The sequence below is a fragment of the Giraffa tippelskirchi genome, chromosome 9, assembly GCF_054371585.1.
Source record: "Giraffa tippelskirchi isolate mGirTip1 chromosome 9, T2T-mGirTip1v1.2.pri, whole genome shotgun sequence".
Lineage (NCBI taxonomy): Eukaryota > Metazoa > Chordata > Mammalia > Artiodactyla > Giraffidae > Giraffa > Giraffa tippelskirchi.
The window spans coordinates 83,954,027-83,980,625 of NC_137283.1; the positions used below are offsets into that span (position 1 = coordinate 83,954,027).

Here is a 26,599-nt window from a genome sequence, read left to right on the forward strand (position 1 = left end):
CCTTTGTCTTCACCCTTTACAGGCTTTATACCTGGCTTTCAAGTTTATCTTCTTTTAATTTTACTATGAACCTGTCATTTTTCTCCTTGTTGAATTTTGCATTTGCACTTTCAGACTTACAGTGTTTCATTGGTCCATCTCATGACTATTGAATTCCCCTGCCATCTTAACGGTCTTCCTTCCTTGGAGTAGAAGGAACATTTGGAGCCACCTGTCTCTTGTGATCATTTCTTAAATTATTCATTTTTGTGGACTTTGTTTGCTCAAGATAACTGGGGTTTTTAGAGTTGTTATTCTGTGTAAAGATATTACCAACTACATTACTTTGGCTTTAGGTGCTGAGATTTTGATTCCATAGAAGATCAGTGTGTATACTCATCTTATATGCTTATATATATGCTTCAGTATATATACCGCAGCAATACCGGCAGCACCAAACTGCTGCCTGATGTTGGCCTTGGACGGAAGTGACTGGATGTCGGCATCCCGCCGAGAGATGCATAGAAACCCGATGAATGGAATGAAGAAGTAGATAAACTGAGAGAACAGGGAACAGTAGCTGCATCCTGAGGCAAAGAATACTGTGGTTTTTGTGGCTCACAGATAAGTCTAATTTAATATTATTCCCAAGACTATAATATATTCAGACTTCATCTTCAGATAATATTGGACTGTAGTCTGTCTTCTGTATCAAAAAAAAGTTTGTTTTTTTTTTTTTAGTTTAGGAATTTGAGGAAATCAGCTGGGTGATTTTTCTGCTTTATGTAGCATCTGTGGGAGTTATTCAGCGGTAGCTGGGCTGGCCTGGAAGTCCCAAGGTGGCTGTATTCAGATGTTTAACGGGCAGGTTGAAAAGTTGGGCCCTTCTTTCTCCATGTAGTCTACAGGCCTCTTCATGTGATCTCTGCAGCAGGGTACCCAGACCTGTAACATGATGGCTTAGGGCTCCAAAACACTGCCTTTGGGGAATCTTGACAGGTTCTTGAGAAAGTTTGGGACTAAAGCATTACAGCGCTGCCTGTAATTGCTTTACCGAGGTTTCCTGAGGCGTCTGTGTGTGCTCAGTTGCTTCATTTGTGTCCCACTCTTTGCAGCCCATGGACTGTAGCCCACCAGGCTCCTCGGTCCATGGGTTTCTCCAGGCAAGGGTACTGGGGTGGGTGCCATTTTCTCCTCCAGGGGATCTTCCCAACTCGGATCAAACCTGCGTCTCCTGCTTTGCAGGTGGATTCTTTACTGTCTGAGTCACTGGGGAAGCCAGAGATTCCCTGATGTTTGCATTTAATTCTCTCTTTAGATTTTCTTTTATTGCTTTTATATTTCTAGTTTGCAGAAGTTCTGTGTCAGTGATACTTTTTAAAAAATTCTGTTTTTTATTATTGTAAAACCTTATCAATGACAGTTTAAAAAATTATTAGGAAATATTTCACGTCTATATGGAATGTAAAGAATAATAGAGCCAAAACTTATGTTCTAATTCCTAGCCTAAAGAAATCACTGCTAACCCAATGTTAGTACAGTGTTAGCTACAGTGAAGCTGGGGTGAACCCTTTCATTTTTGCATCTTCTGCCTCCACTCCAGGTGTAACCACCAACCTCTGTTTGGTAGTCATTCCTATACATTTCTTTGTACTTCATGTATATATCTTTTAACCTGTGTTCAGTTCAGTTCAGTCGCTCAGTCATGTTCGACTCTTTGCGACCCCATGAACCGCAGCACGCCAGGCCTTCCTGTCCATCACTAACTCCCTGAGTCCACCCAAACCCACGTCCATCGAGTTGGTGATACCATCCAGCCATCTCATCCTCTGTCCTTCCCTTCTCCTCCTGCCCCCAGTCTTTCCCAGCATCAGGGTCTTTTCCAATGAGTCAGCTCTTTGCATCAGGTGGCCAAAGTATTGGAGTTTCAGTTTCAACATCAGTCCTTCCAATGAACACCCAGGACTGATCTCCTTTAGGATAGACTGGTTGGATCTCCTTGCAGTCCAAGGGACTCTCAAAAGTCTTCTCCAACACCACAGTTCAAAAGCATCAATTCTTCGGCGCTCAGCTTTCTTTATAGTCCAGCTCTCACATCCATATGTGACCACTGGAAAAACCATATCCTTGACTAGACGGACCTTTGTTGGCAAAGTAATGTCTCTGCTTTTTAATATGCTGTCTAGGTTGGTCATAACTTTCCTTCCAAGGAGTAAGCGTCTTTTAATTTCATGGCTGCAGTCACCATCTGCAGTGATTTTGGAGCCCAGAAAAATAAAGTCAGCCACCGTTTCCACTGTTACCCCATCTATCTGCCATGAAGTGATTGGACCGGATGCCATGATCTTAGTTTTCTGAATGTTGAGCTTTAAGCCAACTTGTTCACTCTCCACTTTCAGTTTCATCAAGAGGCTCTTTAGTTCTTTGTCACTTTCTGCCAGAAGGGTGTCATCTGCATATCTGAGGTTATTGATATTTCTCCTGGCAATCTTGATTCCAGCTTGTGCTTCCTGCAGCCCAGCCTTTCTCATGATGTACTCTGCATATAAGTTAAATAAGCATGGTGACAATATACAGCCTTGACGTACTCCTTTTCCTATGTACCTGTGCAGATTGTTAGAATATATTATAAATCATGTCATACTATATTCTTCTGGAACTTGTTTTTCATTCTTGCAGCAATGAAAAATTAAATAATGTTAATAAGAATAGCTCTATTTCTTTGTCGTAGTATGAATGTATACTACATTATATTTATGCATTTCCTTTTTTGTGTGAAAATTAGGTTGTATCTAATTTTTTTACTCTTACATACATTGCTACTATTAATGTCTTAAGATGTCTCATATTGCTACTGTGAACTTTTTTAAAGTACATTTCCTTGTGCACATCTGTGTGTTTCTCTGGAGCAGAGGTTAGCAAAGTTTTTCTGTAAAGGGCCAGATAGTGAATATCTTACACTTTGCATTTCAAACAATGCTGCCAATTTAGCAAGAAGGCAGTTATAGATAATGCATAAGCAAATGAGTGTGGCTGTGTGCCAGTAAAACTTTATGGTTGCTGAAATTGGAATTTTATATGATTGTCTTGTAACATGAAACATCTTTCTTGTTAGATTTGTTGTTTTTCACCCCTGAAGTGAAAAGTGAAGTGAAAGTGTCAGTCCGTCAGTAATGTCCAGCTTTTTGCAACCCCATGGACTGTAGCCCACCAGACTTCTCTGTCCATGGGATTCTCCAGGCAAGAATACTGGAGTGGGTAAGCCATTCCCTTCTCCAGGGGATCTTCCCTGACCCAAGAAATAAAACTGGGTTTCCTGTATTGCAGGTGGAGTCTTTACTATATGAGCCACCAGGGAAGAGCCTTTTAAAAATGTTAAAAGCCACATTCTTAGCTCATGGGCCTTGTAAAATCAAGCAGCAGGCCAGATTTAGCTGGGCCATACTTTGTTTATATCTGATCTAGAGTATTTCTTAGCATTGAAATTAATTGGGTCATGTATTATTTCAGCTTCACCCTAGATATTGCCAAATTGATCTCCAAAGTGCTTTCACTAGCACTTTTTAAGATTTCCTATTTATACACATCATCACCCACTTAATAATGTCTGATGTTTTAGTTTTTGCCAGCCTGAAGGGGTTTATCGGATGGTGATTTGAATTTGTAACACCCCTGTTTATAGTGAGGTTGAGTATCTTTATTGCTGTATTTAAAAAATTAAAAAAAAAAAAATTTACTCATTGTTCATGCAGTGTTCCAAAAATATTGAGTGCCAACCTAGAGTTAATCCCTCTTCTATTTGCTTTTGGTGCTTGAGTAAACTAAAAAAGTAATCCATGAGTTTCTTTTTGTTTTTTAAGTTATTTTGTGTGTATTTCCTCTATTCTTAATTGCTCATGTCTTCTGCACATTTTGTTTTCTGTTGGAATGTTGGTGTTCTTTATATAGTCTGGATAGTAAATCTTGGTTGAATTACATGTATTGAGCATACATCTTATAAAATTATTACTTATTTTTTAATGCATAGAATAATTTTATGAGCACATTTTAAAGATAGTGGTTTTTTTTTTCCTTAATGTCTTGCAGTTTTTGTGATATGTGAAATTCTTTGGTCTTTTTGGTCCCTTGTATTGTAACTACCTTTTTTTAAAATTAATTAATTACTGTTCATTTCTTTGGTTTTTATTATAGCAGAGTGATAAGCTACCCAGGCTGGGGTAACAGAATTTGAAAATCTATTTTAGTGTATCTTATTTCTTATGTTTTCTTTACATTTTAAAAAGGTTTTTAAAAATAATTTATTAAATACTCCCAAATCTGATAGGGGGGTTAATATCCAGAATATAAAAAGAACTCATAAAACTCAATAGCAAAACCTCCAAATAATCCAACCAAAAATAGACAAAGGACTTGAATAGATATTTTTTTCAAAAGAATGCCTACAAATGGCCAACAGGTACATGCAAAGGTGCTTAACATCACTCATTACTAGAAAAATGTGAATCAAGCCACCGTAAGATACCTCCTTACGCCTTGTAGAATGATTATCATGAAACCGTGATAACCATGCATTGTTGTTGGGATTGTAAAATTGGTACAGCCTCTGTAGAAAAGAGGATGGAGGTTCTTCAGGAGATTAAAAGAGCTTTCTTATGATCCAGTAATTCTACTTATATGTATATATCTAAAGGAAACAAAAACACTATGTTGAAGAGATACCTGTGCCCCCATATTCATAGCAGTGTTACTGATAATAGCCAAGACATGGAAACAATCTTAAGTGTCCATCAGTGGATGAAGATGTGGGTATATATACAGTGGAATATTATTTAGACACGAAAAGGAAAGAAATCCTACCATATGTGACAACATGGGTGGGCCCTGAGGTCATTTTGCTTAGTGAAATAAGAATACTGTGTGATTCCACTTATATGTGAAATCTTTTTTTTAAAAAAAACAGGCTTAAAACGAAACAACAACAAAAAATCCCAAACGCATAGGAAAAAAAGATCAGATGTGTGGATTCCAGAGGCAGGGAATGGGAGGCACAGGACTTGGATGAGGGTGTTCCAAGGTCCAAACTTCCAGTTACAGGATAGTAAGTACTGGGGCTGTAATGTAAAAAATTATGGATGGCTGTAGTTAACAGTCCTCTATGACATAATTGTTCAGTCACTCAGTCTGTGTCCAACTCTGCAACCGCATGGACTGCAGCATACCAGGCTTCCCTGTCCTCCAGTATATCCTGGAGTTTGCTCAAACTCAGGTGCATTGAGTCGGTGATGCCATCCAGCCACCTCATCCTCTGTTGTCTCCTCCTCCTCCTCCTGCCTTCAGTCTTTCCCAGCCTCAGGGTCTTTTCCAATGGCTCTTCACATCAGGTGGCCAAAGTATGGAAGCTTCAGCATCAGTCCTTACAATGAATATTCAGGACTGATTTCCTTGAGGATTGCTTGGTTTGATCTCCTTGCTGTCCAAAGGGCTTTCAAAAGTCTTCTCTAGCACCACGGTTTAAAGGCGTCAGCCTTTTTTATTGTCCAGCTCTCACATCCATACATGACTACTGGAAAAACCATAGCTTTGACTAGACAGACCTTTGTTTGCAAAGTAATGTCTCTGCTTTTTAATACGCTGTCTAGATTTGTCATAGCTTTTCTTCCAAGGAGCAGATGTCTTGTGATTTATGGCTGCAGTCGCTGTCTGCAGTGATTTTCTGCAGTGATTTTGGAGCCCCCCAAAATAAAAAGTCTGTCACTGTTTCCATTGTTTTCCCATCTATTTGCCATGAAGTGATGGGATCAGGTGCCATGATCTTTGTTTTCTGAGTTTTAAGCGAGCTTTTTCACTCTTCCTTTACCTTCATCAAGAGGGTGTTTAATTCTTCTTCACATTCTTCCATAAGGGTGGTGTCATCTGTATGTCTGAGGTTATTGATATTTCTCCTGGCAGTCTTGATTCCAGGTTGTGCTTCATCCAGCCTGGCGTTTCTCCTGATGTACTGTGTGTCTAAGTTAAGTAAGCAGGGTGACAATATACAGCCTTGATGTACTCCTTTTCCAATTTGGAACCAGTCCATTGTTCCATGTCTGGTTCAAACTGTTGCTTTTTGATCTGTATACAGGTTTGTCCGGAGGCAGATAAGGTGGTCTGATATTCCCGTCTCTTGAAGAATTTTCCAGTTTGTTGTGATCCACACAATCAAAGGCTTTAGCGTAGTCAGTGAATCAGAAGTAGATGTTTTTCTGAAACTTTCTTGCCTTTTCTGTGATCCAACAGATGTTGGCAATTTGATCTCTGGTTCCTCTGCCTTTTCTAAATCCAGCTTGTACATCTGGATGTTCTTGGTTCACGTACTGTTGAAGCCTGGCTTGAAGGATTTTGAGCATGACCTTGCTAGCGTGTGAGATGAGTGCAATTGTGTGGTAGTTTGATTTATTTAGAAGTTAAAGTCAATCCTAAAAGAGTTCTCATCACAAAGAAAAAAACTTTCTTCGTTTTCTTCCTTCCCTCTCTTCCTTTTCTCTCCTTCATCTATATGAGATGATAGTATGGTAATTATTCTACAGTATATTTAAGTCAAGTCATTATGCTGTACACCTTGAACTTACACAGTGTTGTTCAGTTATAACTCAGTGAAGCTGGACAGGAATGGACCTAGAGTCTGTCATGCAGAGTGAAGGAAGTCAGAAAGAGCAAAAGAGATATCATATATAAATGCACATATGTGGAATATATATGCATCCCACATATATCTATATATGTAGAATCTAGAAAAATGGTACAGATGAACCTATTTCCAGAGCAGAAGTAGAGATGCACATAGTGAACAGACATGTGGACTTGGCGGGGGGGCAGGGTGAGGGAGATTAGTTGGGAGAGTAGGATTGGCATATATACATTACCATGGGTAAAATCCCTAGCTAGTGGGAACCTGCTGTAAAGCACAGGAAACTCAGCTCAGTGCTCTGTGATGACCTAGAGAGATGGGGTGGGGTCGGGGACGGGAGGTCTATGAGGGAGGGGGGATATATTTTACATGTAGTCGATTCACTTCCTTGTACAGCAGAAACTAAACGTAACATTGTAAAGCAATTATATTCCAATAAAAAATAAAACTGGGCAGGGAGGACTTCTTTTTTCTAAATGTGCTAAAGGTTTACTTGATTTTTTTTTTACTCTTTTTTTTTTTTAAAGAGAAGTTTTAGGTTCTCAGCAAAGTTGAGAGAGGAAGGTACAGAGATTTGCCATATACTTTCCCACCCCAACACATGTGTAGCGTTCACCAATGTCAGTATCTCCCACCAGAGTGGTACATCTGCTACAATTGATAACCCTCCATTGACACATCATAATCTCTCAAAAGTCCATAGTTTACATTATGGTTCACCCATAGACTATATATTGTGTGGTATAGTCTATGAGTTTGGACAAGTGTGTAATGAAATGTACCCATCATTATTGTATCATACAGAGTATTTTCATTACCATAAAAATCTTCATTGTTCTACCTGTTCATCCCTCCACCCCCCACACCCACCTCACCCTGGCAACTACTGACCTTTGTAGTGTCTCCATAGTTTTGCCTATTCATAATGTCATCTAGGTGAAGTCATACAGTAGGTCTACTTTTCTGGTTTTTTGTTTTGTTGTGTTTTTTTTCCACTGAGTAATAGGCATTTAAGGTCATTTCATCCTCCATGTTGTTTCATGACTTGGCAGCTCCTTTTTTTCCCCCAAATAATATTTCATTGAATTCACCACAGTTTATTCATCCATCTACCTACTGAAGGACATCTTGGTTGCTTCCAAGTTTTGCCAGTTATGATGAAGCTGCTGTAAATATCTGTGTGCAGATTCAGTGTGGATATTAGTTTTTTACTCCTGTGGGTAAATATCGAGGAGTGTAGTTGCTGAACCATATGGTAACAGTACATTTTGCTCTGTAGGAAACTTAAACTGTACTGTTCTGTAGTCTCACCAACAGTGAAGGAGCATTCTTGTGCCACATCCTCAGAGCATTTGGTGTTAGTGTTCCAGATTTTGTCTATTTTAATGGGTGGGTAGTGGTATCTTAATTATTTTAATTTGCATTTCCCTTATATGGTGTGAAGAATTTTTTCATATGGTCATTTGCCATGTCTGTATCTTCTTTGATAAGGTGTCTGTTAAGGTCTTTGATTTATTTTTTAGGCAGGCTGTTTGTTTTTTTTATCATTGAGTTTTATGTATATTTTGGATAAAGTCCTTTATCAGATTTGTTTTTTTGCAGATATTTTCTCCCAGTCTGTGGCTTGTTTTCTAGTTTTCTTGACAGAGCAAAAGTTTTTAATTGTAATGAAATCCAGTTTATCAGTTCTTTCTTTCATGGATTATACCTTTGGTGTTTTAGCTCGAGTCATCTCCATACCAGCTAGATTTTCTCCTATGTTATCTTCTAGGAGTTTTATAGTTGTATATTTTACATTTGGGTCTATGACCCACTTTGAATTAGTTTTTTTTTTTTTTGGTTTGAATTAATTTTTGTGAGAGGCATAAGGCCTGTGTCTAGATTCATTACTTTGCATGTGAACGTGCAGTTGTTCCAGCACCATTTTTCAAAAAGATTATCTTTTGCTCTATTGTGTTGCCTTTCCACCCTTGACAAACCACAGTTGACTATACTTATGTGGCTCTATTCTGGGCTCTGTATTGTTTCCCACTGATTGATTTGTTCTTTTGTGATACTACTCTGACTTGATTACTTTGCCTTTATGAGTCTTTGAAGCCAGGTTGTGTCTGTTCTCCAGATTTGTTCTTAAACATTGTGATTGGGCTTCCCTGGTGACTCATTGGTAAAGAATTCAGCTGCAATGCAGGAGATGCAGGTTCAATCCCTGGGTTGGGAAGATCCACTGAAGAAGGAAATGGCAACGCACTCCAGTATTCTTGGCTGGGAAATCCCGTGGTTAGAGGAACCTGGTGGGCTGTAGTCGGGGTCGCAAAGAGTCAGACTAAACAAACATTGTGATGGCGTTTCTGAATCTCTTTCCTTTCCATATAAACTTGAGAATCAGTTTCTTAACATCCATAAAATAACTTGCTAAGACTTTGACTGCAGTTGCATTGAATTTATAAAGTTAGAAAGAACTGACATCTCGACAGTATTGAATCTTCCCATCTATGAACACAAAGTATCTCTCCATCTATTTAGTTTTTCTTTCATTTCATCCATCAGAGTTTTGTAGTTTCCCCTGTGTAGATTTTATATGTATTTTGTTAGTTTTATAGCTAAGTATTTCATTTTTGGGGTGCTAATGTCAGTGTTATTATATTTTAAATTTTGCATTCACCTTGCTCATTATTGGTATATAGGAAAGTGTAATTTTTTTGTATTAACCTTGTATCCTGTAGTCTTACTGTATTGCTTTTTAGTTCCAAAAGTGTTTTTTTGTTTTTGTTTTTTTGAGTGATTCGGATTTTCTATCTGGATGATCATGTCATCTGCAAACAAAGACAGTTTTATTTCTTTCTTCCCAATCTGTATCTTTATGTAAATACAACACAGAAGATACATAGTTAAATATCTTGTTTATAGTATTTTCAGCAAACTATTACCTGCTACTGGAAATAAGAAAAACAGAAGTTTTAATTTTATCTTCACTTACTCCTTCTCGATTTCTAACCTACATCATTTTTCTTCCTTCTGAAGAACTTTTTTAAAAAAAATTTGCAAAACAACAGCAACTTCTCTGGATATTTGTCTAAGAAAGTCTTATTTTTCCTTTACTACCTGTAGAAGGGAATGGCAACCCAGTAGAGGAGGCTGCTGGGCTACAGTCCTCAGGTTGGCACAGAGTCGGACACAACTGAAGCGACTTAACACATTGAAAAATAATATCACAGGGTACAGAAATCCAGAGTCTCCCCCTGCCCCAGTACTTTATATTGTTTAGCTCTACTGTCTTGTTTGCATAATTTCCGAGGAGAATTCGATTACAATTCTCACCTTAGGTCCTCTTTAGGTAATGTGTGTTCCCAGCCCCCTGGGGCTTCTTTCAGCATCACCGCCCACCCTTCCCACATCCTATCTCTGCCTGTGGTTTGAAATGATATGCTTTATGTCGACTAAAAAGATGCACAGTGTGAGAGCTGTGAGTTAAGTTTGGTTTGAGGCTAAATGAGAACTGCGGCCGGAGAAGGCAGTGGCACCCCCCTCCGGTACTCTTGCCTGGAAAATCCCATGGATGGAGGAGCCTGGTAGGCTGCAGTCCATGGGGTCGCTAGGAGTCGGAGACGACTGAACGACTTCACTTTCACTTTTCCCTTTCGTGCACTGGAGAAGGAAATGGCAACCCACTCCAGTGTTCTTGCCTGGAGAATCCCAGGGACGGGGGAGCCTGTTGGGCTGCCGTCTGTGGGGTCGCGCAGAGTCGGACACGACTGAAGCGACTTAGCAGCAGCAGCAGCAGCAGCAGAGGACCGCGGCCCGGGAGACGGCGCCTCAGAGAATGAGGACCGCGGCCCGGGAGACAGCAGCTCAGAGAGTGAGGACTGCGCCCCGGCCCAGGAGACAGCACCTCAGAGAGCTCTGAGGGACTGCTCCAGGGCGGCAGTGGGGGAAGGCCAGCGTGTAAGATTTTGCTGTAAAGGGAGTTCAGTGCAATCAACTGCTTATTTTACAAAGGGTTTTCTGCTAGTCACAAGGAGCTGATGTCACCATGAAGGGGATTTAGTGCTTTTCTAGATAAGAGGAGATGCGAGGATTCGGATCATGAAATCAGTTCCTGAAAATACCTAATTGTCTGAAGATCTGTTATGCTAGTTCCCTGGAGCACAGAGTGCCTCACTCTCCACCCTGAATTCTCAGTGGCTGTTGAAGGTCCGCAGCTACAGCAGCACAGGGTTCAGTCTCTGCAGGGGCAGATGGCAAAGGCCCTTGTTGTTGTTCAGTTGCTGGCAGATGTTCTTGACAAGTGGCAATATGTAGTTGACACCTAGGTGTAGTTTTTAGATTTATTCTGCCTCAGAACTTCCTGAATCTGTGGTTTGTTGTCTGATGTTAATTTGGGGAAATTCTCAGTCTTTTATTGTTTCAAATATTTTTTCTGTCCTTCCTTTATTCTTCTAGTATTTCTATTAAACATAGGTTACACCTTTTCTACTTCTCCCACAACCCTTGGGCGTTATTTCTTTCTTACCCCCTTCAGTCAGTTCTCTTTGGCTTCCCTGGATAGCTCAGTTGGTAAAGAATCCGCCTGCATTGCGGGAGACCCCGGTTTGATTCCTGGGTCGGGAAGATCCACTGGAGAAGGAAATGGCCACCCACTCCAGTATTCTTGGGCTTCCCTTGTGGCTCAGCTGGTAAAGAATCTGCCTGCAATGTGGGAGACCTGGGTTCAATCCCTGGGTTGGGAAGATTCCCTGGAGAAGGGAAAGGCTACCCACTCCAGTAATCTGGCCTGGAGTGTTCCATGGACTGTGTAGCGCATGGGGTCACAAGGAGTCGGACCTGACTGAGCGACTTTCCCTTTCCCTTTCATTGATATACTCAAGTTCAGAGATTCTTTCCTTAGCTATGTCCAATCTGCTAATAAGCTCATCAGAGGCATCTTTCCTTTCTGATAACATATTTTTGTTTCTGGCATTAATTTTTGGTTCTTAGGATTTTCACCTGCTTACATTGCAAAGGTGTTGATTAACTGTCTGCTGTAGTGTCTGCTTTAACCATTAGAGCCCTTAGCAGAGTAATCACAGTTGTTTAAATTCCCAGCTTGATAATTCCAACATCCATGCCATGTCTGCCTTGATGCTTGTTTTATCACATCAGATTGTGTTTTTTGCCTTTTAGTATGTCTTAATAATTTTTTTCTTGATACCTGGACATGCTGCTGCTAAGTCGCTTCAGTCGTGGCCGATTCTGTGCAACCCCGTAGACGGCAGCCCACCAGGCTCTGCCGTCCCTGGGATTCTCCAGGCAAGAATACTGGAGTGGGTTGCCATTTCCTTCTCCAGTTCATGAAAGTGAAAAGGGAAAGTGAAGTCGCTCAGTCATGTCCGACTCTTCGCGACCCCATGGACTGCAGCCCACCAGGCTCCTCTGTCCATGGGATTTTCCAGGCAAGAATACTGGAGTGGGTTGCCATTGCCTTCTCCTCTTACTCCTGAGGCCTTGTTAAGAACAGAGTCCTCTGTTGCATTTCAAAATGGTTCCTTTTTCCCTTTCCCAGATGGAAGAGAAGGCTGGGGTGGGGGTGGATTTTTCTCCGGTGTTTACTGGGAGAACCAGGTCAAGCTCCTGAAGGTGAAACTCACGAGAGTGGGACCCCCTCTTATGACTGGGTGCCTCTGGAGTTTCAACCCTCAGATATGTAAATACTGAACCTTCAATAGTTCTTCAATTTACAGTTGAGACTTTCCTACCAAGGTACTGGATCTTGTGGTAGTTGTAAGATTAGTACAAAGAATTTTCATTTGCCCTTAACTTACTTCCCCCAGTATTGATATTTACCATCATTGCTTTATTGTATTCTCTCTCTAACTGTATATGTTTATATATGCTTACTTTTTTCCCCTGAACCACTTGAAAGTAAATTTCAGGCATACTGCTCATTACCTCAACTTACTTCATTGTCTTACTTACCTCTTCTTCATGTTTTTTGAACTATAGATCCTCTTAAATTACTGCAGTGTAGTTATGAAAATCAGAAAATTAACATTAATTTGTCTAATCTATTGTCTAATCTGCAGACTTTATTTCAATTTTTACTAGTTGCCCTAAAATGTTCTTTTTAGGAAAAAGAAAAATTCTGGTTCCTGGTCCAATTTAGGATCACTTATGGCATTTATCAGTCATGTTTCTTCTGTCTTTTTTAATCTGAAATAGTATTCCAGTCTTTCTTTTCTCTCTTTACATTGACATGTTTAACATACATGTGTGCGCACTCAATCTCTCGGTCATGTCCCACTCTTTGCAACCCCATGGCCTGTAGCCCACCCAGGCTTCTCTCTCCATGAGATTCTCCAGACTACTGGAGTGAGTAGCCATTCCTTTCTCCAGGGGATTTTCCCAACCCAGGGATCAAACCTGGGGTCTCCTGCATTGCAGGCAGATTCCTTTTTTTTTTTTCAGGCAGATTCTTTACCCTCTGAGTAGTTTGCCATTTTCTGCTCCAGGGGGATCTTCCTGACCTAGGGATGGAACTTGCATCCTGCATCAGCAGGTGGATTTTTTACCACTACACCACCTGGGAAGCCATAAACTTTACAGTTATTTTGTAGTTTGGGTTTGTCTGATGCTTCCTCATGATTAGATTTAGGTTATGCATTTTTATAAGGAATGCCATAGTAATGAGCTTTTGTCCTATTTACTGGTGAAATTATCTTTGATCACTTAGTGAAGATGGTTTTTGCCAGGTTTCTCCACTGAAAGGTACTATATTCTCCTTTGTAATTAATTAATATTCTGTGAGGAACTACTTTGAGACAATATAATAACATTTCTTACCAGATTTCACCCTTAGTATTAGCTTCTTTCCATTTATTAGTTTCAGCATTCCTTGATGATGCAGCTTTAATCAGTTTTTATTATAATGATTCCCAAATTATTATTTTCCAGTTGTAGCCTTCTTATATATTTGTTAATTCACATTCTACTAAATACTTGTTCTTTAAAAAAAAAAAAATCAGATTTTCTTCTTACCTTCAGATACCTTGTGCCTCCAGTTTTTAGCTCTTCTGGGGCTGTGTGTATGAAGAAGTTTGCTTCTTGTTTGCTTTCCTCACCTGTTGCACACATTTTCTGCCCTCACCATGCTGTGCCAGCTAGGACCTTCACTGCATAGTTCAATAGAACTGTTCATGCTGCTGATGGCAGGGGAAAAGTTACAATGTTTTCCAAAGGGTTTTGTGCAGTAGTTACTCTTTTCTTTTTATTCGTTCTATACTTAGTTTGCTAAGAGTTTTTATTTTATGAATTACATTCATGATTTTCAAATGTGAACTCCCTTTTAGAATAAACCCTACTTGGTTGTAATACATTATTATTTGTTGCTGTATTTGATTTACTGTTATCTTATTTAGAGTTAGATGTCTGTCTTCATGAGAGCATGTTCTCATGGCATTTTCCTTCCTTAAATGTTATTATCAGGTTTGGGGTAGAGTCTTCTGACTTCATAAAATGAGCTGCAAAATGTTCCTTCTTTTTAAAAATTTTTTTTTTATTTTTCTGGAAAAGTCTAGATCTGTTTGTTGGTATTTTTTAAAAGCTTGAAAGAAATTATGGGAGAAGCTTTCTGTGTGTGAATTTTTCTTTTCAGAAAGATTTGTAATAATTCAGTTATCTTTTATTGATAGCAATATTCAAAAATTTTTTTCTTTTGTCAGTTTGGTAATATTTGTGCCCTCCCAGGTGTTTGTTTCTTTCTGTAGACAAACTAAATCAGTTCCTATGCATCCATCAGCTTTTCATCTTTCATCTGTTTAGGCACATCGGTCATCTGCTGTTACCTTCTTTCTGGGTTCTTTCTGTTCTTAACGGGTTTCTGCTTTTTTTCCCCTTTCCTTTCATTACTGTCATCTTAGTGGAGGTGCATGGAGAAAAATGCAGTATTTACTTTATGTTGCTTAGCGGAAATCTCTCTTTAGCCTTTGTGTTTCCTTTAATTTTGTAAATAGAATGCAGTGGATGTAATCTTCCACTCTTGATTGTTACGAGTGTGAACTGTCACAGGACAGCAAAGAGTGCTGATGCTCTTCAAGGGTTTTGAGGGCTCCGAGTTTTTTTTCTTAGTGCAAGTTGCTCTTAAATTGATGTTTTTAGAATTTGCTTGTTTTTTATAATTTATTTTGTTCTAATTGGCAATTGTCACTTTCATTAGGTTATTTTTCTCTCACTAATTTATAGGTTCTAATCTGCTGTCAAGTAGGAAATGATATGATTAGACTTGTTAGAACTGTGTGTACAGAACCCTGTTTCCTTTAGGCTATACACAATGTAAAAATCTCTTGGGTTTTCACTGCTTAGTGGCCTTTTTGGTTACTTGCCTGGCTTTCAGTAATGGATACTACTTGCTGTGTTTAGGACTCTTTGTAGACTAGTAATTATCAGAGTTTATTATGTTCTTCATAACCCTTTTTTTTTTTTTTAAATAGCACAGGTTTATTTTACATTTGGTTTCTGAATATTTTGGAGGGATAATTTTAGATTGATAGAGAAGTTTCAAAGATGTTATAGTTGCTTTGTACTGTTTACCCATCTTCCCCTAATGTTGCCAACTTAGATAATCATATGTTTGTAAAAAACTAGGAAATTAACAAGAGGATAATACTGTTACCTAAACTACAGACTTGACTTGAATTTCACGAGTTATTTCATTAATATCGTTTTTCTTTTGTAGGATTCAGTCCAAGACTCTACATTGCATTTGGTTGTCATGTCATCTTTGTCCCCTCTGATCATGTCGATTTCTTTAATCTTCTTTTTTCATAACCTTGACAGTTTTAAACTGTTCAGGTCAGGATTTTCTAAAATGTTCCTCAGTTTGGGTTTATCTGATGTGTTCTCATAATGAAACTGGCATGGGTTTGGGGGAAGAAAACAGAGAGCTGAAGTCATATTTTCATCACATCGTATTAAATGTGCTATGAATGTTGTTGTTGTTCAGTCCCTAAGTCATGTCCAACTCTTTGCTACCCCATGAAATACAGCACGCCAGGCTTCCCTGTCTTTCACCATCTCCTGAAGTTTGCTCAAACTCACATACATTGAGTCAGTGATGCTATCCAACCATCTCATCCTCGTTGCCTCTTTCTCCTTTTACCTTCAATCTTTCCTAACATCAGGGTCTTTTCTAATGAGTTGGCCTTCACCTGAGGTGGCCAAAATATTGGAGCTTCAGTTTCAACATCAGTCCTTCCAATGAATATTCAGGTTGGTTTCCTTTGGGATTGACTGGTTTGATCCCTGGCAGTCCAAGGGGCCCTCAAGAGTCTTCCAGTAAACAATTCTGAAGCCCAAATTCTTAAGGCACTCAGCCTTCTTTATGGTCCAACTCTTACATCCATTCATGATTACTGGAGAAACCATGGCCTTGACTATGCGGACCTTTGTTGGCAAAGTGATGTCTCTCCTTTTTAATCTGTTGTCTAGGTTTGTCATAGGTTTCCTTCCAAGGAGCAAGTGTCTTTTAATTTCATGGGTGCAGTCACCAGCTGCAGTTATTTTGGAGCCCAAGATGATAAAATCTGTCACTGTTTCCACATTTTCCCCTTCTCTTTGCCATGAAGTGGTGGGACTGGATGCCATTGATGATCGTTTTTTGAATGTTGCATTTTAAACCAGCTATTTCACTCTCTTTCACCCTAATCAAGAGACTCTTTAGTTTTTCTTTGCTTTTTGCCATTAGAATGATATTATCTGCAAATCTGAGGATATTGATACTTCTCTCAGCAACCTTGATTCCAGCTTGTGATTCATCCTGCCTGGCATTTTGCATGATGTATTCTGCATATAAGTTAAATAAGTAGGGTGACAATATACAGCCTTGACATACTCCTTTCTCAATTTTGAACCAGTCTGTTGTTCCATGTCTGGTTCTGACTTGCTTATTTGACCTGCATACAAGTTTCTCAGGAGGCAGGTAAGGTGGTCTGGTACTCCCATCTCTTTTAAGAATTTTTCACAGATTGTTGTAATCCACACAAAGCTTTATAGTTAATGAAACAGAAGTAGGTGTTTTTGTGGGATTCCCTTGCTTTCTCTATAATCCAGCAAATGTTGGCAATTTGATCTCTGGTTCCTCTGCCTTTTGTAAACTCAGCTTGTATATCTGAAAGTTCTCAGTTCACGTACTGTTGAAGCCTAGCGTGAAGAATGGAGAAGGCAATGGCACCCCACTCCAGTACTCTTGCCTGGAAAATCCCATGGATGGAGGAGCCTGGTAGGCTGCAGTCCATGGGGTCGCTGAGAGTCGGACACGACTGAGCGACTTCACTTTCACTTTTCCCTTTCATGCACTGGAGAAGGAAATGGCAACCCACTCCAGTGTTCTTGCCTGGAGAATCCCAGGGATGGCGGAGCCTGTTGGGCTGCCGTCTATGGGGTCGCACAGTGTCGGACACGGCTGAAGCGACTTAGCAGCAGCAGCAGCAGCTTGAAGAATTTTGAACATTACCTTGCTAGCATGTGAAATGAGTGCAGCTGTATGGTAGTTTGAACATTCTTTGGCATTGCCTTTCTTTGGGATTAGAATGAAAACTGACCTTTTACATTCCCGTGGACATTGTTGAGTTTTCCATATTTGCTGGCATGTTGAGTGCAAGACTTTAACAGCATCATTTTTTAGGATTTGAAATAGCTCAGTTGAAACTCCATCACCTCCACTAGCTTTGTTCATAGTGATGCTTCCTAAGGCTCACTTGACTTTTCATTCCAGGATGTCTGACTCTAGGTGAGTAAGCACACCATCACGGTAATCTGGGTCATTAAGACCTTTTTTGTACAGTTCTTCACTGTATTCTTGCCACCTCTTCTTAGTCTCTTCTTCTGTTAGGTCCATACCACTTCTGTCCTTTATTGACCCCATCTTTGCATGAAACATTTCCTTGGTATCTCCAATTTTCTTGAAGAGATCTCTAGTCTCCCATTCTATTGTTTTCTTCTATTTCTTTACATTGTTCACTTAAGACTTTCTTCTTTTTCTTTGCTATTCTCTCCGTGTTGTTGGATATATTTTTCCCTTTTTCCCTTGCCTTTTGCTTGTTTCTTTTCTCAGCTCTTTGTAATCTCCTTAGACAACCACTTTGCCTTCTTGCTTTTCTTTTCTTGGGGATGGTTTTGATCACTGCCTCCTGTACAGTATTATGAACCTCCATCCATAGTTCTTCAGGCACTCTTTCCACCAGATCTAATCCCTTGAATCTATTCATCAACTCCATTGTGTAATCATAAGGGATTTGATTTAAGTTACACCTGAAAGGCCTAGTGGTTTTCTTTACTTTCTTCAATTTAAGCGTGAATTTTGCAATAAGGAGTTCACTTTGGACTCTTTTCTTGACTATGAGGGCTATTCCAATTCTTCTAAGGCATTCTTACCCACAGTAGTAGATACAGTGGTCATCTGAATTAAATACCCATTCCCGTCCATTTTAGTTCACTGATACCTAAAATGTTGATGTTCACTCTTGCCACCTCTGCTTGACCATGTCCAATTTACCTTGATTCATGGTCCTAACATTCCAGGTTCCTATGCAGTATTCTTTACAGCATTGGACTTTATATTCACCCCGAGGCATATCCATAACTGAGTGTCATTTCCATTTGGCCCATCCTCTTTGTTCTTTCTGGAGCTGTTTCTGCACTCTTTCCCAGTAGCATATTGAACACTTTCTGACCTGGGGGAGCTCGTCTCCAGGTGTCATATCTTTTTTTGCCTTATCATACTGTTTGTGGGGTTTTCAAGGCAAGAATATTGTAGTGATTTGTCATTCCCTCCTCTAGTGGACGTCGTTTTTTCAGAACTCTCCATCGTGACCTGTTCATCTTGGGTGGCCACGCACAGCATGGCTCATAGCTTCGTTGAGTTATGCAAGTACCTTACCACGATAAGGCTATGATCCATGAACGGAATGCTATGAATAAAACATCACTTTTGATGTTAACTTTGATGTCCACTTGATGCAGGTAGTGATTATCAGATTTCTTACTGTTAGTCACCTTTTTCTGTAGTTGACTCTTGGAAAGTGAATTACAAGTTCTGTCTCTTAAAGGCAGAGGTTTGTATATGTATTATTTGGAATTCTGTAAGAAAGATGTGTCCCGTCTCCCCATTTATTTATTCAATTATTTATATCATGAATATTTTATTAGGGGGGTTATAATTCAGTACTGTTATCATTTTTTTTTTAATTTTTTTAATAAATTTATTTATTTTAGTTGGGGGCTAATTACTTTACAATATTGTAGTAGTTTTTGCCATACATTGACACGAATCAGCCACGGGTTTACATGCGTTCCCCATCCTGAATCCCTCTCCCCCCTCCCTCCCCATCCCATCCCTCTGGGTCATCCCATTGCCCCAGCCCTGAGCATTTGTCTCACTCATCGAACATGGAATGGTGCTCTGTTTCACATATGATAGTATACATGTTTCAATGCTATTGTCCCAGAACGTCCCACCCTCACCTTCTCCCTCAGAGTCCATAAGACTGTTCTGTGCATCTGTGTGTTATCATTTATTTTTGAGAAAATTGTTCCACTTTGGTGATTGGAAGGTTCTTTTAGGTTGCTCCCAAATCCTTTCGACGGAGAAGACAATGGCACCCCACCCCAGTACTCTTGCCTGGAAAATCCCATGGACGGAGGAGCCTGGTAGGCTGCAGTCCAAGGGGCCGCTGAGAGTCGGGCATGACTGAGCGACTTCGCTTTCACTTTTCACTTTCATGCATTGGAGAAGGAAATGGCAGCCCACTCCAGTGTTCTTGCCTGGAGAATCCCAGGGATGGGGGAGCCTGTGGGCTGCCGTCTATGGGGTCGCACAGAATCGGCCATGACTGAAGCGACTTAGCAGCAGCAGCAGCAGCAAATCCTTTTGAAATTTCCCGTCCTTTTTTTTTAAAATGCCTTCTTGCTTTCTGGCACTACAGAATACTCCAGACTTACCTTGTATTTTTCCTGCCTCGTCCTAGAATCAGTCATTTCTCCTGAGAGCTCTGGCTCCTTGTATTGGAGAATGGTATTCAGAAAATAAAATCTGGTTTTAAGCGTGCTTGTTGCTACAACGATATCACCTGTAGACTTTCTCTGAGGACAGACCTTTAGCCCATGGAACAGGGTGTCTATATTTGTTTCTGTATCTATTTATCTGTATGTGTGTCAAATAAATATAAGTTCATACTGATACCTCTTACTCTAACCTAGCACCACTAGCATGAACAGTTACTTCATTCTAGCTCTCCTCTCTTGCTTATTTATAACTTCTTTTTCTGAAAGAAAAACCTTGCTCCTATTATCTACTATTTATTTATGTATTTTATACATGTAAAGAAGTTTCAGATTTGCTCATGATGACTTCTTTCCACCTACTTCATGATATTTTTGGTTGTAAACTCATTTTTTTGAATTTTTTTGAGGCATTGACGTTTTAGCTTTTTAGAGAAGATTTATATTTGATTCTGCTAGTCATTTAGAGGTTTAGGTAGTTATTTTTTAGCCTTGACAGTTTTTTACTGTGGGAAAATACACACAACATAAAATTTATTGTTTTAACTGTTTACAAATATGCAAATGTAAGTTGGCATTAAGTACATTCATAATGTTGTGCAACTATCACTACTATCCATTTCTAGAACTTTTTCATCATCCCAGACAAAAGCTCAGTACCCATTAAAAAATAACTCTACATTCTCCTCTCCCTTTAGTTCCTGGAAACCTCTATTCTACTTGCTGTCTGAATTTGCCTATTTTAGATGTATCATGGAATCATACAACATTTGTCCTTTTGTGTCTGTCATGAGTAAAATGAAAGTGAAAGTTGCTCAGTTGTGTCTGACTCTTTGTGACCCCATGGACTTGTAGCCTGCCAGGCTCCTCTGTCCATGGAATTCTCTAGGCCAGAATACTTGAATGGGTAGCCGTTCCCTTCTCCAGGGGATCTTCCCAACCCAGGGATCGAAGCTAGGTTTTCTGCATTGCAGGCGTATTCTTTACCAGTTGAGCTACCAGGGAAGCCCCATGAGTTAAAATGGGTAAAGCATTTTACTCCTGTTTTTAAGGCTCATCCATGTTGTAGCATGTGTCAGAATTGATTTCTTTATAAAGGCAAAAAATAATCTTCTGTACGTGTATGTGTGAACACAGCACATTTCGTTTATCCATTCATCTGCTGATGGACGTTTGGGTTGTTTCCACCTTCTGACTTTGGTGAAAAAGGCTGGTGTGAGCTTTGGGGTACACGTTTCAGAGTCCATGCTCTCAGTTGTTTCGGGGTGTATTTCTAGAAGTAGGACCACTGATCACAGAGTAGTTCTCTGTTTAACTTTCTGAGGAACTGCCAAACGTTTCCCACAATGGCTGCACCATTTTATATTCCCACGTAATGCAGAAGAGTTCCAGTTTCTCCACATCCTCACCAACATTTACTGTTTTCCATTTAAAAAAATAGCCATCCTAACGAATGTGAAATAGTATCTCATTGTACTTTTGCTTTGCACTTCCCTAACATCTTTGTGATGTTGTGCATCTTTTCCACTTTAATTAGGGGCTTTTCTGGGCCATATAGGCTATGAGACTATTTTAATTATGGACTCTTCTGGGCCATGTAGGTTATGAAAATTCTGGTCCCAAACCTGAGTAACTGTGAGCTGGTGTTTAGGTATTCCCTAAACATGAAGCGAAGGTACTCTTTAGTTGTCTTTGCATAAATGCATAGTCGCTCAGTCGTGTCCAGCTCTTTACGACCCTTTGGACTGTAGCCCGCCAGGCTCTCTGTCCATGGGATTTCCCAGGGAAGAATACTGGTGTCGGTTGCCATTTTCCTCCTCTAGGGGATCTTCCCGACCCAGGGATCAAACATGTGTCTCCTGCATTGCTGGCGGGTTCTTTACCTGCTGAGCCAGCAGGGAAGCCCTGTTTGTGTTTAGTTCAATCCCAGAACCCAGAACCAACAGCATGATGTCGTAATTATCCCCTTGTCTCTTTCTTCAGTAAGTTTTTTTTTTCCCCACTAGTTCAGCCAGTTGGATTGTTGCCCTTCTGGTCTTCAGTCTGACCTTTCATCTTGCTGGGCCCCCAGAACTGATTTTCCCGAGCTCTAGGCCTCAGGTTTTTGTTACGTGGCTCCAAAACAAATGCCACCTTCAGCACTTCATTTATTTCTCAGATTCCCACTTTCTAGTTGTTTATGGCTTCAGGATATTTCAGGCATGCATTTATACGATTTTAATCTCATAGTAAAGCATGTTTGTTGTTCTGATTTGGAGAGGTTTTTTGAACATTGACCTCTCCCTGATGCTAAACCAAAAAACCTTGGTTTGTTTCTTTTCTGTTAAAATGCAGAGACGATTGGCTGAGGTAGCAAAAAGGCTGGTGGTCTGGATTTAGTTATCATAAATAAGGCAAGCACATTAACAGTTACTAATTTCTAGAACCAGTGATCAAATATGGAGATACAGGGTTGATTTGTATGTATTTCATAAATATTCATGTGTTCCTGTCCACATATTTTATTGTATTTTACTGCATTTGAGCTTTTTTCTGTAGCACATTCACACATATGGACAAGTGTAAATTAGCAAAAACAGATTTTAATGTATTCTTTTTCTCTTAGAGGCAGAAGGCAAAAGGCAAACAAATTAAAAGAAAATCTTGACTAAGCAAAGAGTTCGGCAAATGCTCAATTTTATTTTATATTGAATAGCTCTATTAATGAATACTTATCTGAGTTTGTTTTTATTTCAGCCTTGGCTAGATCAGAATCTAAAAGAGATGGAGGTTTTAAAAATAATTGGAGCTTTGATCATGGAGAAGAAAGTGAAGGAGATACAGATAAAGAGTAAGAATTTTTTTTACCCCCTCAGATTATTTTATAAGAATGAAACTTTTCATTAGAAAAACAATTTATATTCCATGGAAATATTTTTAAGAGTATGATATTCTTAAGAAAACACTGACTCTTAGAGTAGCATTAAGGAAAGAAAAAGCAATTCTTTTATTGGTAAATAATTATGTGGTTATATTTCATCTTTTGCGATATATAAATATGTACATATTATACATGTAATCTTATAATTAAAAGTTGACCATACTGTGGATTTCCTATTAAGGACATTGTCTTTTTTTTTTAATATGGCAGTCTGTTCAGGTAGTGATAAGAAAAGCCACCATTTATCAGTATTGAATGAACCCAGATTACGATTCCTGAAGTTTGTAAGAAAGTTTAGTGTCTGTCTTTGCAGTTGAAACTTCCCCCACCCCTCACCCCCATCCCCAACCAGGTTCATCTTAGATTGCTACCAGAGAAAGCAGAAACCCTATAAATGATAAACACAGGTATTGACCCAGACAGATGTTAAGTGAAGCGTTCGTTATACTTTGTTAATGTACTTGGAGTGACCGCTGTAAATTTTTAAATGGCTTTCATACAACCTTTTGCACGTCATGAGATTTTTATTACAAATTTAGCATTGCTGTTAGTTTCTTGGTTATTGATCTGGTTTCTGCTGGCCAGAACAAATAGCAAATTAAGAGACACATAAATATATACACTTACGTTCCACCAAAACTGCAAATATTTTTTTAGAAATTTTATGCAAGAAGTCATTCAGAGTATATTGGCTAAGTATTGTAGGTGCTTCCCTTCTGTCTGGGCAACAGCATCATTCATCATTACCACTTTAGGTGCCTTCACCGGTGAGATATTGAATTTGAAGTTAAGTTTTATTTGAAGGAGAACTTTGAACCAGTAAGTTGTTCACTCAAAATTGGCATTTTATGGTCTTCTTTCTTTTTATTTCTGATTATTTTTTATTACAGATGTTTGTTACTTAGGTGTTAATAGTTTTGACAAATTGGCATTAAATCCAAAATTGAGTAGACCACCTTTAAATGTTAAGAAATGTACCACTTTTTAAACATTTTTGTAAAATGTTTGTAGGCAAGCATTTAAAAAGTTAAGTTGTATACAAGCAATATTGAAACATTTTACGTCTTTATTACAATAGCTAAGATTTTAACTAAAAACTGTTTAGCAGAGTTGTCTTTAGAAGGGTTTATTTTTACTTTATTCGATAGAATATTTGTCATGATTATATAAAAATGTGTCTTTTAAGGTGCTCCGTGTTCTGTATGCTTCATTTATAAATTACAGTTGGTTTATCATTGTGTTCAGATTAACATCAACTGTTAATAGAGACATCATTCTGGTCTTTTAGAATCTGAGGCCAATAATTCTCAGTGAAGGTTTGATATTTCTCAGAATGGTAGAGGTATAACTATTTATTGGGTTAATACCATTGGAATTTAAGATTTTCTTAACAGTATGTTTCTTCTGTTTTATTTTTGAGTCCTTTCCCCCTAATGTAAAATCCAAGACAGAAAGGAAGAAAGAGTGAAAGTAGATGAAATCCACAGTTAAGATGAAAACAAAAACTATGTGTTCGTTTATGGCAGAGGTCAATAAACAATGGCCAGTGGGCCCAGTCTGGCCCATCATCGGATTTTGTTTTAGTTTTATTGCAACACAGCCACACATTTAGTTTGTGGGTACTTCATACTGCGGTTGCAAAGCAAAGATGAGTAGTGGCTTCAGAGGCCATATGGCTTGCAAAATTCTAAAATATTTAGTCTCTGGCCCTTTACAGAAAGTTTGCTGATCTCTGTATTAGGTGAACAAAGAGAATAAAACTTCTGAATTTAACATATGAGTTGTAATTGTCACTTAAGATTTTTTTCCCCCTTATTTTCTATGTAGTGAGGCAAATCTACTCAGTGTAGATGAAGATGAGGATTCTGAAACCTCAAAAGGAAAAAAGGCAAGTGTTGCTTTTTAATTTTTTTTTTAGGTTATATACTAAAAACTAATACATCAGAAGATTTGTATTTTTGATTGTAAGTCCAAGCCACCCACTTTCCCATCCCAGAGGCAAATGGTATTCCTAGCTTCATGTTTATCTCATCAGAAATATTTTATTTATCACAAAGAAAATCTGTATTCTTATCCCACTTTCTTACTCTTTCTCCACCAGTAGTATATTGTACACACTCTTTGTAATCTTACTTTGTAAAATTAATATATCTTGAGACCAACCATAAGAGCCCATTACAAGCACCCTCTTTTCAGTAGGTGCATAGTATTCCCGTGGATGATATACTGCTGTTATTCAACACCAGCATGTGGAAGGATCTATCAACCTTCTTCCCCCACTTAAATAATGTTGCATAAACTAGCCTCTATATGGGTTATTTTGCACATTTACCAGCATATCTGCAGGATAAATTTCTAAAAGTAGAGCTGCTGTATCAGCACAGGTACATTTCTAATTTTGTTACACCTGATTTAGACTTTACCAGCAGTGTCAGAGCATGCCTGTTTTCTCACACTTTAGCAATATTATCCTTTTGATCTTTGCAATAAAAAATAGTATCTCAGTGTAGTCTTACTTTGCATTTCTTTTGAGTGTGGTTTGATTACCTCACTCATAACATGTATAGTCCATTTATTTCCCTTTCGATAATTGTTACTTAATATCTTTTGCCCATTTTTCCATTTGGTCTTTGGAATACTATTGATTTGTAGAAATTCTTTTTATGTTGAGTCTAAGACACATTTTCCCACATTTTTGACATCTCTGAAATCTAACTGGATGCCTCTTGTTGAGTTAAAAATGTTTTGTACATTAGTATAGACAGTAATAATGTATCTTATAATGGTTTCTTAGATTTGACAAAATAATGGTATTTTAAAGAAACTAGCCCACTGCTGTGATACTAATAATGTTATTAGTAATTTAAACTAGTTTTTTTCCACTAATTTTTTGTCTTCACTTCTGGTGGTTATTGCCTTGGAGAACAGATATTTTCTTACATTGTCAAATACAACACTATTTTTCTTTCATAGCTTTTGGGGTGAGTGTCTTGGTTCCTAATGATAATTTAGTAACTTACTTGCTTTATCCTTTTAGACGAATAGTTTCACAATATCAATACAAATATAGTTGCTAATAAAATGATTTAAAGTCTTTTTGTTTTATTTCCTTGTTGGTGGCATATCTCACTAGGTTTATCCCACTAAAAATGTGTATTTAAATTACTGTGTTTTAAAGACACTTGAAATTCGTTTTTCTTGGTTTGTAATTCTACCAGTTGGGTAAGAGTTATGCTGATTTATTTATTTAAACTTTTTTTTGTTGCTTTGAGGATTTGCTTTTTTAAAAATGTTTTGAATTTAATGTATTTTATAATTATGCAAAAGATGTTTTCATGGTTCAAAGTCAAATCTGCAAAGAAATTTTATTCAGAAAAGTCTAGCTTTTGTCCTGATTGCCTCTTTTCCCTTCTCTTTTACCCATGGGTGACTTGCTTTGAATATTATATGGCTTAGCCTTCCATTGTTTTTGTTTTTAAATATTAGAATATGCCACCCTTCTTGAAGAAACTCTCCACATTGTTTGGTAGCTTGGTTTTTCACTTGGTAGTGTAGTCTGTAAGATCACTCCATAGCAAAGTATTTTGATATCTTTATCATCTGTTTTATTGCTAGATAGGGGCTTCCCTCATAGCTCAGTTAGCAATGCAGGAGACCCTGGTTTGATTCCTGGGCTGACCCAGAGAATATCTTCCCGAGAAGATCTGCTGGAGAAAGGATAGCCTATATAGTATTGCTACTTATTGCTATGTAGTAGTCTAATGAATAGATGTACTATAGATATACAGATATTCAGTTGATATACAGAGGTTCTTCTCAGTCTTGGTTTTCGATTTGGGAGGTTTGGCTTGGCTGGTAAAAAAATCTGCCTGCAATGCGGGAGACCTGGGTTCGACCCCTGGGTTGGGAAGATCCCCTGCAGAAGGGAAAGGCTACCCAGTCCAGCATTCTGGCCTGGAGAATCCCATGGACTATATATATATAGTCCATGGAGTCGCAAAGAG

The 26,599-nt window shown here is 38.7% G+C and overlaps 1 protein-coding gene across 41 annotated transcripts in view; it reads left to right on the forward strand.

The window, feature by feature from the left end:
* SENP6 (SUMO specific peptidase 6) overlaps positions 1-26,599 on the forward strand; it is a 136,445-nt gene that overhangs the window by 11,835 nt on the left and 98,011 nt on the right. For 22 of the 41 annotated variants that reach the window (XR_014065736.1, XR_014065734.1, XR_014065728.1 and 19 more), the window contains exons 2-3: positions 22,412-22,505; positions 24,423-24,483. The exons of 9 other annotated variants lie outside the window; for them this stretch is intronic. Coding sequence is in view for 8 of the 32 variants with exons in the window: in XM_081530794.1 (XP_081386920.1) it covers positions 22,412-22,505; positions 24,423-24,483 (155 nt within the window). In the remaining 24 variants the exon portion in view is untranslated. Of the gene's footprint in view, positions 1-22,411; positions 22,506-24,422; positions 24,484-26,599 lie in introns of those variants that run through there. 10 more of the 41 variants (XR_014065733.1, XM_081530812.1, XM_081530800.1 and 7 more) reach the window with 2 other exon arrangements.